The 19170-nt window shown below is 40.9% G+C and overlaps 1 protein-coding gene across 1 annotated transcript in view; it reads right to left on the bottom strand.

Annotated features, from left to right (window-relative positions):
* Nucleotides 1-19170, bottom strand: part of LOC112816455 (zinc finger protein 177) — a 30635-nt gene that overhangs the window by 4905 nt on the left and 6560 nt on the right. The window contains 5 exon segments of the mRNA XM_025862956.2: nucleotides 2-1101; nucleotides 1640-1722; nucleotides 2218-2310; nucleotides 2785-2911; nucleotides 3520-3605. Of these exon segments, the coding sequence (XP_025718741.2) occupies nucleotides 2-1101; nucleotides 1640-1722; nucleotides 2218-2310; nucleotides 2785-2911; nucleotides 3520-3552 (1436 nt within the window). The 5' untranslated portion in view covers nucleotides 3553-3605.

The raw sequence follows: 19170 nt of genomic DNA, 5'->3' as shown, positions 1-19170 counted from the left end.
TTTCTGCCCAGTATGTATTCGCTTGTGCATTATAAGGTTAGTGCTGGTGCTGAATGCCTTTCCACACTGAACGCATTGATAGGGCTTCTCTCCCGTGTGAGTTCTCACGTGTACCCTTAGGCAGGAGGAATTCCTAAAGGCCTTCCCACATTCTTTACACTCATAGGTTTTCTCTCCAGTATGAGTTCTCTTGTGCACAATGAGGTAAGAGCCTGTGCTGAAGGATTTTCCACACTGACTACACTCGTAAGGTTTCTCTCCAGTGTGAGACCGTGTGTGTTTCTTAAGGGATGACTGATCGATGAAGGCTTTCCCACAGTCACTGCATTCATAGGGCTTCTCTCCAGTGTGGGTTCTCATATGCTTCTGAAGGGATGAAGGAACAGTGAAAGCCTTGCCACATTCCTTACAGTCATAGGGTTTCTCTCCAGTGTGAGTCCTTTTGTGCACATTAAGATGAGAGCTCTGGCTGAAGGATTTTCCACAGTGATTACACTCATAAGGTTTCTCTCCAGTGTGAGATCTCACGTGCTTCTTAAGGGAAGACTGAAAAATGAAGGCTTTCCCACAGTCACTACATTCATAAGGCTTCTCTCCAGCATGAGGCCTCCCACATTTGTGAAGGGACGCGGAGCTGGCGAACGCTTTCCCGTGCTCCTTACATTCTGAGCTTTCCTCCGTGGTACATGTTGTTTTGTGGACACCAAGGGAGGCTCTTTCTCCATGATCACAGCGTTCACAGAGTTCCTTTCCAGTAGGTACTTGCACACGTACTGAAAAGGAAGGGTGTAAGCTGAAGGACATAAGACATTGATTACACGCATGAGATTTCTCTCCTTTGAGAGTCCTTAAGTGTTTCCTAAGGGATGCCTCTTGATTGAAAGTTTTGCCACAATCATTAAACTCACGAGTTTTCTCTCCACTGTGAGTACTTACATGACTGCTAAGAGCTGAGGTGTGGCCAAGGTGTTTCCCATATTCTTTATATTTGTAGCATTTCTCTCCCTCCCAATATCTTGTATGTATAAAGTGATAGTTCTTTCTGAAGAATTTTCCACAATGATCAAATTCCAAGGGTTTCTTGCCAGGTTGAGTTGGTGCCTGTAGAACAAGGAGTAAGTAGTGACTAAAGACTTTCTCACTTTCTTTACACTCATGGGAATTCTTTTGTGTGTGGATTCTGCCATACATAGGAAGTACATGATTATGACTGACATTTTTACTATTTTCAGTGCATGTATGTGATTTTTTTTCCCTATTAGTTCCTTCAAGTTGGATCAACTGAATGCTCTAACCCAGGACTCCATCATTCCTAACAAAGGGCATCCTAAATACAGAGTTTTGCGAATAATGAGTAAAGAATGAATTAACTATGTATTAAACACTTAACACTGGAATCATATTTACATAAATGTTTACTTTTTGGTGTTCTCTGTGGGGCAGCAAGTGTTGAGCTTGGTTGAGAGATTTCTCTAATTTTATGAGATTCAGGAAGACTCTCCTGAGACAGCTTTCTGGTGAGTGAATGCCACCTGCCTCTCTGTCTTGCCTCATTTGGAAGCTGGTGCTTTAACGCAATGGCATTCAAAGACTTCTCCTACTGTAAAAAAAATCAGAAATCATTCCTGGTGAATCTTACCGTTTTTATGCCATTGCAAGTTTTTTCCCCAGGAACATGCTGCATAAGAATTCCATCTTTTGATTTCAGTTGAATATCCCAATCTGAAATTGAAAATTTTTGTAACTATTGGGATAAAAAATAGGGATAACAGAAAAAAGGAGGTGGGCACCCCATGGATTTGTTTTCAGTAACATTAAATATGGAAAGGAAATGTGAACGAGAAGATGTAAACTGTGGCCAGAGGGACAGTTCCAGGAACTTGGCTCTGGGAGAAGATGCCAATGATAGGAACAAGCAATGGAAATGGGAAGTATTTTACTTAGAAAGGATTCTGGAGGTTTGAAATAATAGGAGAGTGTATTATCTTGAAAGCAAAGTAGGGAAAATGGAACAAATGTATTCAAGGAAATGTCAAATTGAAAGAGGAATTAAAACAGCTTTTTCTCTTAGACCACACAAAAATGTGAATGAATGGCAAGATGGTGAAAGATGGAAAGCTCACATAATGGCCCAGTTCTGCCACACACTGACAGTCCCAAATGGACCATCCCTCACCATGCCTGCTCCTTAATGACTCCTTTCTGCCTGGGGCTCACCTGTACAGGCACCTTGGAGAACTGCCCCCTCCTCAGTCCCCAGCACTTCCTGCTCCACCTCCATGATCAGACTGTGTTTGCAGAGAGGATACCCTGCTCATAGAGAAAGACATGTGAGGTGGGGTTACTGTGAAGGAGACAAGAAATCTGTCCATGAAACTGATTCCGATACTTTGATATTTAGGGATTCTGAAGACAGGCAAGTACAACTTCAGGAGTGACCAAAGAATCAAATCTGAGCTCTTTTACACGATCCCCCAAACAGACACCTATGTATGCCCTATCCACAGGGAACTGACCCTCGAAATCCAAGCCCAAGAGCAGACACATACTGCAAATTACCTAAATCTTGTAATAATAATGAAAATGAAATCAGTGCACTTTTTTTTTTTGATGAAATCAGTGCACTTTTAGAGGAAGCCATGAGACTGCCCCACAAGGGCTGGGGCCATTCATTTTGTGTTTATCATGTATTGTCATTCTTTTCACATACCCTGGAACATATGTGAGGAAGGACCATCTGCTGCATGAAGAAATGAGAATATGAAGGAATAAGGCCAATCTTACCCACGGAGGCCAGGTTCCTGTAGTTCTCCAGCATCACATCTCTGTACAGGATTTTCTGAGCAGGGTCCAGCAGTGCCCACTCCTCCTGGGAGAAGTCCACCGCCACCTCCTCAAAGGTCACTGAATCCTGAAACACAGGATTGTGGCTCAGGCAAGGCCCATCTCTAACAATGCAGCAAAAGAATGGCGGGGGAGGCTGCCAGCACTGGGGAAGGAGACCAGCACACAGCAGCCTCACATGTGCTTTGGAGGCCTCCCATTACCTGCCCCGAGGCTCAGTTCTTGGAATTCTCTTCTTTCGCTCGCCCTGCCTAGACTATCTCATCCAGACTCATGCTTTTACCAGCTTGTCTAATATATAGTTGACCTGATCTTTGTACCACTAGGACTCTTCCAGTCTTAGTCAAGATCGAGTATAGATTGACTGTACTGCTGGATGAGAAAAATACTCGGAAAATGAATGATTTTCCTAGTGAAAAATCTCTCTTGTCCTGCATAGCACCCAGCAGAATATGGAACTAATATTCAACCTGGAGGAAGATCTGGGAAAAAAAGAAATTAACAAATGCTGTAGTAATAGAAACCTTTCCTAAGGCATTTTTTTTGTCTCGTTTTAAGAGGCCCAGAGAACTGGGGAAGCCTGAGGCCAGTTCAGTTGAAGCTGTAGGTCAGGGGCAAGAGATGTGTCCTTTGGAACAGCAATGTTTTTTGGAAACAGAGTAATTTCCTCTATACCTGCGACCACGTTGTCAGCAATCCTGCAGCCATTCTTCCTCTTGTATGTCTCCCTCCTTACCAAACAGGATTCTGAGCAAGCACACCTAGAGAAGAAAGAAGCCATGACAGTCTAGACTTAACAGATACTCAACACATACAACCTAGAAGTCTCCTCATACTAGCTTCAGAGGGACACCCCCCCCCGCCACACACACAGTACAGTTCCCTGTTAGGATTTTACCTCCCTATCCAAGAACTAGGCATCAGGAATACAGAATGCAATTATTTTTCGTTTTTAAACTTTTTTTCCAGTCTGAACTACTAAAAATGTCTACAGTCAATAGGCACTGAGGAGCAATGGGCCCCCCTAGTACCAACATGCCTCTAAATGTCATTTGCCCATGAAAGAAACCAGGGCTCATTTGAGAAACAGCTGAGTCCAGTGTAGAACACAAAATGTTCAAGGTGCGTCTGGAACATCATATAGCAGAAAGCAAGAAATCCAGCAAAGGCTAATGGGGTTGTGTCAAAAAGATACAGGAGAAAACTTAAAAAAAGAGCTCCCCCTGGCTTAAGATGGAACAATTTAATAAATAACGACTGCAGTGTGTTGAAATCATCAAATCTAAAGCAAAATCATGAGTTCATAACGATATTAAAAAAAAAACCCTAATGGTCAGTACTGGAGGAGGCCAGGATATCAACTCATAATTCTGAAAATTCTAAAAGGAAAGAATCAAGAATATATCCCTCTCTCCTTTGTGAACAATATTTTATGATTGCCAAACTGTTGTGATGAGGCAAAGTTCTTCTTTACAGAAGAATCATACAAGCTTTACAAGAAGCTTCATTTATTATAAAGAAAATGCTAGTCAGAAAGTCACCATTTCGCAAGCACTAGTAAATTAATGGATCATGGCAACGACAATTAACAGCTACTAAATTATTAGGTGGAAAGTGAATGGGGATGTTCACTTTTAATTTTGAAAAAACTTTCACATTGAAAGAAAAGAATGGTGTGAATGTGAACTTCCACAGACTCTTCACCATTAAAATTTGCTTTCTCTCTCTACCCGTGTTCCCTCTCTCCTTCAGCAAGAATGTTAAGAATCTATTCGAGGGGAAACAGAAGATGTCATGAACCTTTCCTCCTATATACTTCAGAGTGACGCAGGAACTTTAACATTTTCTAACGTAACCACAACGAGCAAAATCAGGACTGTTTAACGTGGATTTAATATTACTATGTAACATACACTCCATATGCAGAATTTCACTAACTGGTCCAATAACGTCCTTTATAGCAATCACTCTGTAAATTTCTCATATGGGACCATGCCCTCAAACCATGGTTCTTTACTCTTCTTTGACCTTTGACCTGTCCTTCAGCCTTTCATCTTTCAAGATATGAAGAGTCCAGGTCAGATGTTTGACTCCACCTCAATTTTGGCTTGTCTGGTGTTTTCTCATGATTAGATTCAGAAAGTTCATTTTTTGGAAGGATTACACAGCTGATGTGTGTCCTTCTCAGTGAGCCACTTCAGGAGGCATATGATCCAGTCTGTCTTGTTACTGGTGGTAACTTTAATCAAGCGGTTAAGGTGGCATGCCACAGGTTCTCCTACTAAGTAATCATTTTCTCCTTTTGTAATTAATAAGGACTCTTATTAACCAGGGGGCAAATGAAGACTGTATAAACAAGATGGAGAACTTTATAAAGGAAGGATCAAGCTGACACTAGAACCAACTCATAAATCTTAACATCACAAAGTAGGTATCTGGATCGCAGAGAAGTTCCGGTATGATGTAAGAAGAAACAGCACCAATTGTGAAGTACTTTTGCAAAAAAACCCTGACAAATCCTTTCATGTAATTAGCAATTTATAGAAGGGGGGAAGAGGAGAAACTGAGGGACAAGTTAAAAGGACATCATGAAGCTATAAACAACCAAACCCAGTCTGGGGGACAGAGAAGGAGGACTACTACCGGCAAAGAGACTGGTCAAGAGATGTAACAGCCCACTGCAGCATGTGGGCCTTTGATTCAGACAATACCAACTGTAAAAACACATTTTGAGACATTTTGGGGGAACTGAACACAGACTGGGTATTAGATGATACTGGTAAAGAGAAAAGCAGCCCGACATCCAGGAGCTGCCCTGGTACTGTCAGCTAGGTGCGTGCATTCTCCCATTGAACATAAGCAACTTCACAGAATGGCAACAGCAGACAGGGCTGCTCTGTGACCATGACATACTAAGACAAAACCACGGCCATTCTGTAATCATGTCTGAACACAAACAATACATAAACATTATCTAGGCCTCAAAAATGAACAATCATCCCCCTTTCTGGGCAACGTGTGCCACTGCTGCTTCTTTAGAAATCACTTACGGCTTCCCCCTTGGTGTAGTTTTCCTTCCTTCTAGGTAAGCTTTACTGATAAACCCAATCACAGAGCAGAACCCTCTCCCAAAAGCACCTGGTACAAGCCCACACCCTCTGACAGGCCCCACGGGGCACAATGCTGTGCATTCTGCCTTGCTGCAAGGAGTGATAAACCCAACTTGTGGAACTATATGTGTGGCCCAATTTGTTTAGCCAAAGACCACTGAAAATATCAAGAAATACTGTTCATTTAGAGGGATGAGGTAAGGTATTGTGATAATGCTAAAAACTTCCTGTTAACGTTTTTAATCAATGGGATTGCCTCATTAGTCTCTTAATCTGTAACAGTTCTCCTTGAAATTTTAGCATAAATAGCCACATGTGGATAGCGTATTAGATGGTCAGGCTATGATGATCAAGTTAGGTAAAATATTGATAATTATCAAAGCTGAGTGTTGATGACATAAGGATTCACTACACTGTTCTATTCTCATGTGCTTGAAAATTTCCTTATGAAAACTTTAAAAAAAATTTAAAAGAAGGGGGGCACCTGGGTGGCTCAGTTGCTCAGCATCTGCCTTCGGCTCAGGTCATGATCCCAGTGTCCTGGGATCGAGCCCCACATCGGGCTCCCTGCTCAGCAGGAAGCCTGCTTCTCCCTCCCCAACTCCCCCTGCTTGTGTTCCCTCTTTCACTGTCTCTCCCTCTGTCAAATAAATAAATATTTTTAAAAACTTAAAAGGAAAAGATAAAGACATTTTTAAGTAAAGACCTGAGAGAGTTTACCATCAAAAGATCATCACTAAAGTAAATTCTCAGTATTCCAGGAAATGGGAATTTGTGCAACATTTTGAAATGTTAAAAAAGTAGAGTGAACAAAAATCAAATGGGTAAAACTAAGTGAAGCTTGATCATATAAAATGGTAATAATAGTATCTAATCTGTGAGATGGAAAAGCAAGCTAGAATCCTAATACTGAATAATAAAAACACATAAATTTGGAGGGAGGTGATTGCAGTTTTATGTTCCTTATATTCTTGCAGGAGGGAATAGAGATGTTGATTAGCTCTTGACTTTAAGTGTGCCTAATAAGATAGCTAGGGTGACCATTAAAGGAATGGACTCAGCAGGTTTAACTCACAGTCTAGAAGAAAAAATGGAATAAAAAAAAAAACACCTCATTTATCCCAAAAGTAAGAAAAAGAAGCAGGGAAAACAAACAAAAGCAGCAGGTAAAATAAAAAGCACAGTGCAAGACAGTAGAAAATATTGATATCAATAATCACAATGAATATACAGATAAATGGATTAAACTCTACAGTTTAAAAGCAAAGACTGACAGGTTAAGATGAATTCCAGCTCTATGCTCTTTCACGAGATGCATTTAAAACCAAAAGAAGGGCACCTAGGTGGCTCAGTCTGTTATGCATCTGCTTTTGGCTCAGTTCATGATCCCAGGGTCCTAGGATAGAGCTCTGCATCAGGCTCTCTGTTCGGTGGGGAGCCTGCTTCTCCCTCTGCCTCTCCCCCTGCTTGTGCTCTAATAAATAAATAAAATCTTTTAAAAAAACCCTGAAAGACTGAATCTCAAAAATAAAAATGATACACCAAATATTAACCAAAATTGTTTGATTTCACAAAAAAATTTTTTTTAAATGTAGGCTCCATGCCCAGTGTGGAGCCCAACATGGGGCTTGAACTCACAACCGTGAGATCAAGACCTGAGCTGAAATCAAGAGTCGGACACTTAACCGACTGAGCCACCCAGGTGCCTCTGATTTCACACATTTTAAAACAAAAGGCATTATGAAAGGCAACTACATTAGGATATAAGGTTCAGTTCACTAGGAAGATATAAAGATTCTGAAGTTGTGCACACTCACAGTCTCATCAAAGCTAACAAAATTAAAGGAGAAATAGACAAATCACCATCAGTGTCAAACACTTTAACATACTGTCAGTGATGCAGAGATTAGTGGTGTAAAAAAAAAAAGATATAAAGATTTGAATAGTAAAATGAACAAGCTTCACCTAAAACACAAACACTACATTCAATAAATGGAGAATACATTTTTTCAAGCATACGTGGAATGTTTACAAAAACTAGCTCTCTTCCTATAATATACAGCTAGTCTTAAAGCTTTCAATTTTAGTCTATGTGCTGCCAATGCAAGCAGTTTTAAAACTTTCAAAGGATTTATATACAGTTTTGTTCCTTGACCAAAATGAAATTCAGTTAAAAAAGAAAACTATTATGTTGAGCCATATGACACTGCCATTTTTTTTTTAAGATTTTATTTATTTATTTGACAGAGAGAGAGAGAGAGAGAGAGAGCGAGCGAGCAAGTACAAGCTGGGGTAGCAGCAGGCAGAGGGAGAGGAAGAAGCAGGCTCCCCACTGAACAAGAAGGCCATGCAGGACTCAATCCCGGGACCCTGGGATCATGACCTGAGCCGAAGGCACACGCTTAACTGGCTGAGCCACCCAGGTGCTCCAACACTGCCATTTCTATAGGTTAAAAAAAAGGGTGGAAAGTTAGCAATGTTCATATGGTTCAATCTAATATGAAAAGCCATACATTTGGAGTTTAGAGAACATCATCTTTATGAATGTCATGAATAAAATATATAATTAATAAATTAAATTGGAAATTAGAAAATACATAATACTATGGTTATCAATCAGTTCTAAGTACCAAAACTTGTAAGCTGCAGCTAAAGTAGGCCTTAGGAGAAAAAAAAGCAAGCTTCATATACTTACATTAGAGAAAAATGAAGTTAAAAATTAATGTTTCCAGTTTAAGAATTTAGAGGAAAAAAAAAATCCCAAAATAAAAGAAGAAAAGTTAAAGGAAGGAAAGAGAAAAAAAATGAAGAACTAGAAAACAAAAAGTAGGGGCCCCTGGGTGGCGCAGTCAGTTAAGCAGCCAACAACTCTTGGTTTCAGCTCAGATTATGATCTCAGGGTCGTGAGATCGAGCCCCGCCTCCGGCTCCACACTGAGCACAGAGTATGCTTGAGATTCTCTCACCCTCTCCCTCTGCCCCTCCCACTTGTGCACTCTCTCAGTAAATAAATAAATCTTAAAAAAAAACAAAACCCCAAAAGTAGAGATTAATCAAGCAAAAAAAATTAGGTCCTTTGAAATTGATGAAATAGGAAGAAATCATGCATGATTATTCAAGAAAAGAAGGGAGACGGCTCAAAGAAAATTAAGAAACACCCCCCCAATTATAGAAGCTACAGAGATTAAACATATAAGATATTATGATTAACTTTATGCCAATCAAACTTAAAACTCACAGGAAATAGATCAATTTCTTGAGAAATACAAAAAAATGACTCTACAGAAACAAACCGAGTAGTGCTAAAATTACAAAAAATGAATTAGGCGGTGATGGCTATACAACATTGTGAATGTGATTAATGCCACTGAATTGTATGTTTAAAATGCTTATAATGGCAAATTTTGTTTTCATACGTATGCATATAACACACATGTATATAACACATGTGATATGCATGTGTATGACATATACACATATGTGTGTATATATGTATATACAGTAAGATATATGTTAATATATATTATATATTTTAAAGTAGGCTCCACATGCAGCATGCAGCCCAATGTGGGGCCTGAACTCACAACCCTGAAATCAAGACCTGAGCCAACATCAAGAGTCAGACACTCAAACAACTGAGCCACCCAGGTGCCTCTTATGTTATATATATTTTTCATCACAATAAAAAAATGCAGAAAAAACCCCCAAAATAATCTGGGCTGTTGCTGACCTGCTGAGAGAGATTTCAGGCCTCCCCAGCCCCAATAACTTACTCCCTGGACAGATATCTTAATCAAAACAAAATATAAAACAAAGAAAAAAAAAAACAGAATACAGATCTAGGCATTTAAATTCCTCCACAAAGAAAACACCGGGCTTGGGTTGTAGAAGTCGGTTCTGCCATTCAAAGAGGAGAGAATTCCAATCTGACTCAAAACTTTCCAGGGATCAGACACACTTATGAAGACTCTGGTTAAATCACATATTTGTATATTACTAAACATTAGTAGAGATAATAACTTACTGAATCTATAAAGCAAGAGTTATATATTTAGGTTTTATTTAGAAATTTAGGCATCATGCAAAACTCCAGACTTGTGCATGACCCAAAATGTCATGTTTGCATTTTGGTTATTCTATTACAATACCTTATACAATTACCACAAGGGAGAAAGGAGAAGGAGATGGACCCAACTCTTTTATAAAAATTTTACAAAACAGTTTGACTTAATCAAAGGTATTACCTTGATTAAGGGTATAAAGGGAAGAAGAACGTTCTTTGTGACTGTTATAATATTGACATTAAGCATTACACGGCCATAGTAAAAAACCAAAATAATAGGCAAATCTCATTAATAAACACAAATAACCTAAAGTTTTCAAACCAAATACATCAATAAATGACAATCTTAATAGATCAGAACCAAGTTGAGTTTATCCCAGGAATACCAGAGATGCTTATTAGAAAATCAATTAATATAATTTGTTTTATTCATAGATCAAAGGAGAAAACCGTGATCATCTCAATGAAAAAGTGTTTTGTAATAGTCAATATTTCACATAACTTAAAAATAATCTTAACCAACTCTATTAAAAAAACACAATTCAAGGGGCGCCTGGGTGGCTCAGTTGGTTGAACATCCAATTCTTGACTTCAGCTCAGGTCATGATCTCAGGGTGCTGGGATGGAGCTCCTCCCCTGCCCTCAGTGGGGAATCTGCTTCTCTCTCTCCTCCCCCTCCCCCTCGCTCATGCTTTCTCTCAAATAAATAAAACCTTTAAAAACAAAAAACAATCTTAGTAAATAAAGAAAAGAAAGAACACAAGTAAATGTCTTTAACTGGAAAATGTATCAGAACTTAGAACATTAACTTCTAGTGATAAGCTGAGGGCCTTTATTTTGAGACACGGAAAAAGACAGTGGTGACTCCTCCAGTCAAGTCTGAAGTCTTAGCCAGTGTTGTATATTAGGGAGGGTTGGGGAGAAACGCGGAGTGGAGATGGGGGAACAAGGATAGGGAGACATAACAGAATGGAAGATTATAGAGGAAGAATAAATGTCATTATTCATAGAGGATATAACCATTATGCAAACATCCAAGAATCCGCAGGTAAATTATTTGAAAACCAAAGAGGTCTGCAGCTTGCTGGATGGAAAATAAACACTCTGAAGGTTCAAAATAGAACAAGGCTGGGGCACCTGGGTGGCTCAGTCCTTAAGCATCTGCCTTCGGCTCAGGTCATGATCCCAGGGTCCTGGGATCGAGCCCCGCATCGGGCTCCCTGCTCAGCGGGATGCCTCCTTCTCCCTCTCCTGCTCCCCCTGCTGTGTTCCTGCTCCCCTATCTCTCGCTCTCTGTGACAAATAAGTAAAATCTTAAAAAAAAAAAAAAAAGAACAAGGCCCATGGACCAGGGCGGTTGGCAATACCTAGAAATACTACACATGACCCAACAACTTTACCTCTAAAAATCGACCCTGGCGTAGGAATGGGAAGAAACACGCACAAGCCCATACAGAGGGGAACAACTCAATCGTCGGCCCACGGGGGACTAGATGCCTCCGCAGAACTCCAAGCCGGGGGGGGGGGGGGGGGGGGGGGGGGGGGGTGAGGAAAGATCTTTGTGAACTTGGGAGTATTTCAAGGCAATGCCTAACACAGAAAACGAAATACAGAAAAGGGCATTTTCTTGTGGAAAAATAACTAATTTGGGGGAGAATTTTAAAGAGAGGCGTACAGGGGATGGGCTGAAGGCCTCCCAGGAGCACCCTGACCGCATCTGCCCACCTGCTTCCTTTCGGGGCCGACGACCGGGCCGAGGATGGAAGGGGGTCGAGGCTCAGGAAGGACAAGCAGGGACGCCCGGGAGCCCCGGTGCGGAAAGGCCCGCGACGAAGCCCGGAGAAACTGCCATGACGCCGGAAGAGCGGGTGCTGTAAACCGTGCCCTTGACCCCTCTCCCATCCCGCACAGCAATCTTTAACCCGCACAACCACACCTGGGCTACAGCCAGGCGAAGCAGACAGCCAACGGACAAAAAAGCGGGTCTCAGCTTCCGCAGCAGCCCCGGAAGAGAGCACCGAACGGACGCACTTCCGCTTCCGGCCACGGCTTGAGCGTGGGAAGTAAGTTTTTTATTCCCTCAGAGGGGGTGGGGGGGCTCCTGGCTGGCTCAGTCCATAGCGTATGCCACATTTGATCTCGGGTGATGAGTTCACGCCCCACCTTAGATGCAGACATAAAAACGAGTAAACGGGCAACGCGACGAGCGGAGCAACTTGCTTTTGATCGCAGAGCCGTCTTTGACACTATAAGATCTACCCAAGGGGAAAAAGTAGTTTCTCAAGACTGAAAAAGGGGCTGAGCGACACAGGAAAAGGGGCCTAAACCTCACTTCTAAGCCATTATGGATTCACCTGTGAGGTCACTGCCCCTCCTATCTTCCTAACCAAATAAGTCCCCACCGAGGTCGGACTCAATTTAAACAATTATATCCTGGTATTTAAAATAAAAAAAAAAAAATAACAAAACGTTGGGTTATCAATCATCGGTTTAAACTACCCACCAAAAAATGGTATTTTTTTTTTTTAGGGCCCCGAGAATTGACAAATCTGCATAAACGGAGTCCATTATATAAAAGTGAAAATCCCAATCTGGTAGAGAAAAGGGTGGATATTACGTCTTTTGGGGTTTTGTTCCTACATTTAGACACTCCAAACTCACGATTTAAAAAAGCTCCATAACCCCCTTTGTGACTTTTCCTGACACCCCCATGAATAAGACATCTGCCCAGACACAGAAGGATTTAAGAATTAGGAGAACCACTATTAATATTATTTAATGAAGCTACCCAGAAGTGTGGAGATCTGTGGTTAAAAGAAATCTCAATCTCAAGAATTAGGAGAACCACTATTAATATTATTTAATGAAGCTACCCAGAAGTGTGGAGATCTGTGGTTAAAAGAAAATCTCAATTTTCACTTTTATATCATGGACTCCGTTTATGCAGATTTGTCAATTCTCGGGGCCCTAAAAAAAAAAAATACCATTTTTTGGTGCTTCTCAGGCAGAGGGCTCCATAAAATGCCTTCCAGTAAACAGAAGGCCCTTTAAGTGCTAGGAACCTAAATACGAACATTAAACTTATAGATTAGAACCATGTGTTTAAAACAAAAATTTCTAGCACCTGGCTAGCTCAAATGGTAGAGCATGCAACTCTTGATCTCAGGGTTTTAAGTTCCAGCCCCATGTTGGGTGTAGATTAAATAAACTTAAAAAAATTTAAAAATGTAAAATTTTCGGGGCGCCTGGGTGGCTCAGTCGTTAGGCGTCTGCCTTCGGCTCAGGTCATGATCCCAGGGTCCTGGGATCGAGTCCCACATCGGGCTCCCCGCTCAGCGGGAGGCCTGCTTCTCCCTCTCCCACTCCCCCTGCTTGTGTTCCTGCTCTCACTGTCTCTCTCTGTCAAATAAATAAATAAAATCTTTAAAAAAAAAAATGTAAAATTTTCAATCTATATTTCCCCCAAAAAAGATTTCAAAGAAGCTAGGGTCTTGTCTTTACCACATAATGAGCACAGCTTTACAAAGTTCTAGCTGAACTGTGACGTTTACACACTTTTACCGACCAGCGACTCTTGTCTTTGGGCACAAAGTAAGACATTTTGAGACAGAAGTAAAACGCTCACTAGCCCTCCTGAGCTCCATTGGACACACATAGCCTTGGGCAATAACTCTGCCCTGGCCATCTTTGTTTATGCACTGCACTGGAAGCCTAGAGCCTCTCGTTCCTAGAGGAAATGACAAAGCTGCACATGCAGATGCACAGCTCATGCTGCTTGTTCATAGAAATACAGCCTAGAGGGCGCCTGGGTGGCTCAGTTGGTTAAGCGACTGCCCTCAGCTCAGGTCATGATCCTGGAGTCCCAGGATCGAGTCCCACATCGGGCTCCCTGCTCAGCAGGGACTCTACTTCTCCCTCTGACCCTCTTCCCTCTCGTGCTCTCTCTCATTCTCTCTCTCTCTCTCAAATAAATAAAATCTTAAAAAAAAATACAGTCTAGAAAAGAGTTCACTAATGAAATCTGATTCCATCATTTAACAGTTTTGGGGGAGATGGGGGCTGGAAAAGGAAATTCCAGAGAGAGTCAAATGGTCCAGAAATTCAGTCAGTTGAATGTCTCTTCTCACAACTGGATCTGCTCCCTGCTGCTACAGTGAACCCTAGGCCCTCACCTCAAAGCTCTTCTACTCAAAGGACTACCAAGGGCTGATCCTACCCCCCATGGCTACAAACATTTGGGGCAGGGCACTAATTTTTATATCAAAGATAAACAGAGGGAACCCACATAGATGCCTTCAAGGTGCCAAGCAGAACCTGGGGACATGAGTGGGGTTGGCATAAAAAACTACAGCACCAGATGTGAATTTCCCATTCGCATGAATCTCATTTGAGAACTAATAACACACGCTTTTCTTACTGGGGCCCCTAAGAGCTTCGACAGTCCAGTCAGATTTGGGGTAAGCAGGGTAGAAATGCTGGAGATTTCCTTCAAGCATTATAAAAAGCCATGTTATTTATACTAAGCCACCACTGGCTCATACAAATACAAGAACACTTTGTGATGCACTTGCCTAAAATCCTTACGCTCTTATAGCAAAAAGGACCTCAAATTGAGAACAGGCTTTCAATCTCAATGGTAGCTCTTCTTCCATTAGAAATGTTTGCATTTGTATTTCTGGTTTGTGTATTATTGACCAAGTTTTCAGATTTAAAAAAAAATGACTACTTTAGGATTAAAAAAAAAAAAGTCGCTCTCACCATTTACACCAAGATCAAAACAAACCTGGCAAAATTGTACCACATATGGGTTAAGAGCAGAGACATTTTTCAACACAAATTCCCAGAAACTAAATCTGGGGGATTTCAGGGTTCCAAAATTAAAAAATCTCTAGCTTCATTAAATGCCCGTGTATACTTTTAAAAAATTATCTACCTGCCCTTGCCAAATGCTAAGTTTTTTACAATAGACAAATGAAGATTTATTTCCTCTTATTTTGATGACAGCAACAAATTTTTCATTTTCTTGAAATTTCTGGAAACCAACACATCTGTGATAACCTGAAATTAAATCATTTGTGCAGTCACAGGTGCCAAAACAGTCGAGAAAAATTAACATCCCTTCTACTTGTGGCTCTGAATTTGAAGAATGATTACTAAAAAGCAAAATGAGAAGCAAAAAAGTCAGTCTTATTCTGATATGATTTTACTGTGGTTTAACAGGTCTCTGGTGCCATCCATGGTGGTATTCAGGTTCATTTTGGGATCTGCAGAATAAGGGGCTTAATAATAAAATCCTGTGCTTAATTACTATCATGCTTATATTCTGGAATATTTGATGTCTAACAAGACTGTACACAATGTGCATGTGCAATCAGATGGATGAAACTGCCTGTGTAACTTCCACCAGAGGGGAAAGAAACGGGAGGAGTAAAAATAAGGAGATAAAAATTATTCATTAAAATTATTTTTAAAAACTCATAAAAATTATTCACAGTTGCAAAACCATAGGTCAGTCTTCACTCCTATCAAGGTCCTGCCTACTACTATCTACTATCACTTTTGCCAGAATGCGTGTTTCACATTCTTTACAATTAGTACTTGGCCACATTTTGAGGGCAAGGGCAGATTCAGTTCTGTTGGCAGTTCTGGGTCAGCTGCAAGATCAACAATGGGTTTCTGTGTGGAGATATCTGTGTTCCAATTGAACTGTGAGTTCCCTGCTGAGGGGAACACAGTAATTCTGAAAATCTGGCCACGTGTAATACGGAACCCAGAGGAACAGAATCTGGCTGCTGTTAATTCTGGATGAGGCCAGAAAGCGTGGAGTCAGTGGCTAGGGTTACTCTGTTAGCTTTTTTTTTTTTTTTTTAAAGATTTTATTTATTTATTTGAGAGAGAGAATGAGAGAGAGAGAGAGCACAAGAGGGGGTCAGGTCAGAGGGAGAAGCAGACTCCCTGCTGAGCGGGGAGTCCGATGTGGGACTCGATCCCGGGACTCCGGGATCATGACCTGAGCCGAAGGCAGTCGCTTAACCAACTGAGCCACCCAGGTGCCCTACTCTGTTAGCTTTAAAAACTGGATGGTTTAAAGTGAAACACTGAGCTAGAATCCACCAGAAATGATGGTGGATATTTCATGTCATATAAATCACATAAGCAGAATAAGAACAGTGGCTCCCTCAGAGTTGTAATGAAGATGAAGTGACTCAATCCATGGCAAGCTTTCAGGGCATTTCACAGCATACAGTAAATGCAAAATAGTTGGGAGCTCTCACCAACCCTTGAGTCATGACTGTTATAAAGTTTCCACTGACATTTGGTAACAATCATTTGCCTTATTAATGATCTCATTTAGCAAAAGGAAATGAGGCTTAGGAGAGGCTAAGGGAAGCACTCCAAACGCACAGCTCAAAAGTAACAACGGCAGGACCCACACTCCAGCAGTCAGGCTCCAGTCTGAGCCCTTAACACCTAGGCTCTACCTGGGCAAAAAGCAAGCCAAATTCTGAAGCACCCTGGAATGTTCCCAGTTAACTGTCTAGACCACTGAAGAGACTAATCATAAAAAAGAAAAAGAGGGTAAGTCTGCTATGGTTATTACTACTGTGTAACAAACCACCCCAAACAGTGATACATAACAGCAGTTCTCAAAATGTGGCTGCCAGACTCAAGGACCCCAAGACACTTTCAGGCAGTCTGTGAGGTCAAAACTATTGTTATAATAGTTCTATTATTTACCATTTCATCATGTTGACATTTATAGTGATGATATAAAAGCAATGGTGGGTAAAATTGCTGGCACCTTGGCAGAAATCAAGGCAGTGGCATCAAGTGCCACAGTCATTGTATTCTTTGTTGCCACATACTCATGATAAATAAGAAATCCAGTTTTCCTTAAAAATGTCCTTGAGGCAACAGAAAAATCTGGAAAATGTATATATCTGCAACCATGATGTGGGCAGTTTCTCAACATTTACAAACCTTTCTGCTATGATCAATAGTTATATTAGTGCATGATGCTTGATAATAAAAAGTCAACATTTGAAAAATATGTATAATGTAGTAAACTATTTCCTATATGAGTTAACACATGATGGCACAAAATCACATATGGGTAAAATACCCAAAGTGCAAGAAAAATCAATGGATTTTAATGTAACAGAACAGGAAAAGTTCACTGATAGAACTTCATACTCCACAGTGCAACTAAATCTTTAAGAAACTACCATTAGTTGAATTTTGGCAAAGTATCAAAGAGCCAAAATTACATGAAAATACTTTTCTTTTCCAACCATGTATCTCATTGAAGCTTAATTTTCTATATACATTTCATCTAAATAACTTATGGCAAAAAATTGAATGCAGAAGCATGTATGAGACTCCAGCTGTCACCAATTAAGCTAGAAAAAACAATTTATAAAAATCTTTTTGTAGGGTGCCTGGGTGGCTCAGATGGTTAAGCGTCTGCCTTCGGCTCAGGTCATGATCCCAGGGTCCTGGGATCAAGTCCCACATTGGGCTCCCTGCTCCTTGGGAGCCTGCTTCTCTCTCTCCCTGTCTCTCATGAATAAATAAATAACATCTTTAAAAAAAAAATCTTTTTGTAAAACTTGTCACTCATCTGATAAGGAAAAAAATACTTAATGACACCTGTTAAAGATGGTAAGGCAGACTTTTTTCAGCCATCGAGATAGGTACAGGGACCACTGCAACAAGACTTTACAGTGGGGGAGAGAATGGGCTCAAGTTCAAATACAGCATGGTAAGTGGGAACTTATGAGCCAAGGAGCAGGATAGGGGTCAGTGTATGGAAAATTACTAAGACGAAACAAGAGGGGTTAGGGATTCTGGCTGAACTGACCAAACAATCTTTGCTGAAGAAAGGCCAGAGTGATTAGAAAGCACCTGAAGGATGGTGAAGGATAAGGGAACTCTTGCTAAACTGACTTAGCAGGGCTCTTGCTAAAACTGGGTTTTATAAAGGAAGTGCACAGATGGACCCAGGAAAAGGTTCAGGAGACTTACTAAAGTTTGGTCAAGAAGAGACTCTCACTTCTCACATTTTTTGTTTTCATTTTGGAAAATAGTTATTTTTTAAGTATGTACATTATGAAATGAATTATAAATATTTGAAACATCTGTCTTAACTTCTAATATGCCAAATACTCAATAGATACAATGCCCGTAATAGAGCATTTTGGATACTCAGTTTTTTTTTTTTTAAGATTTTATTTTTATTTATTTGACAAAGAGAGACAGTGAGAGCAGGAACACAAGCAGGGGGAGTGGGAGAGGGAGAAGCAGGCTTCCCGCTGAGCAGGGAGCCCAATGTGGGACTCAATCCCAGGACCCCGGGATCATGACCTGAGCCGAAGGCAGACACTTAATGACTGAGCCAGTTTTAAGGAGTATACAGGAGTCCTGAGGTCAAAAAGTTTGAAAACTGGTGTGGACCCACCACCATTTTATTATTTTCACAGATCATGAGTCAGGAATGTGGACAAGACACAAAGGGAACAAATGGATTGTCTCTGCTCTACAAAGACCAGGACCTTACCTGGGAAAACACACACAGCTCAAAATGACTCCAAAGACAAGGGCCTGGAGTCATCTGGAGACTCGCACATGCATCTGGTTGCCTTCCCTGAAATAGCTAGAGGGCTATTCCTCTAGCTATTGATGGAGTTTTATAGACCTAAAATGGAGTTTTATGGACCTATTTCATCTTGCTCCACTGTTGAGAGGAGCATCTCCATGTAGCCCCTCCATGTCACAGCACAACTGCTGGTTTCCAAGGAAGCATACCAACTGGGAGTATCCCAACAGAGGAAGATGCCAAGACAAACAGGAGGGAATTTCACGGTCTCTTATGGCCTAGATTGGGAAATCACATGGCATCATTTATATTGTACTCCTCTAGGGAAAGGTCAAAAGTATGCCCAGATTCAAGGGGAGGGAACAGTGTCAAAGAATTTTGGGGCCAACTTTTAAAATGATCAGTCTGCCACAAATTATTTATATACCTTCCACATACACAAACAGTCACTGCCTATTAAAACCATGCCAAAATCTTGTGCCCATAGGATCAGACTCAAGCTCTATGTCCAGAATCTTGACATCTAAATCAGGTCCAATCTGGAAAAGACTGCTTGGG

Source organism: Callorhinus ursinus, unplaced genomic scaffold (assembly GCF_003265705.2).
Source record: "Callorhinus ursinus isolate GAN/ISIS: 27379988/994484 unplaced genomic scaffold, GSC_fseal_2.0 scaffold82, whole genome shotgun sequence".
Classification (NCBI taxonomy): Eukaryota; Metazoa; Chordata; class Mammalia; order Carnivora; family Otariidae; genus Callorhinus; species Callorhinus ursinus.
Note: the sequence above shows the minus strand (reverse complement) of the source record. Positions and strands in the feature narration are given on the sequence as shown.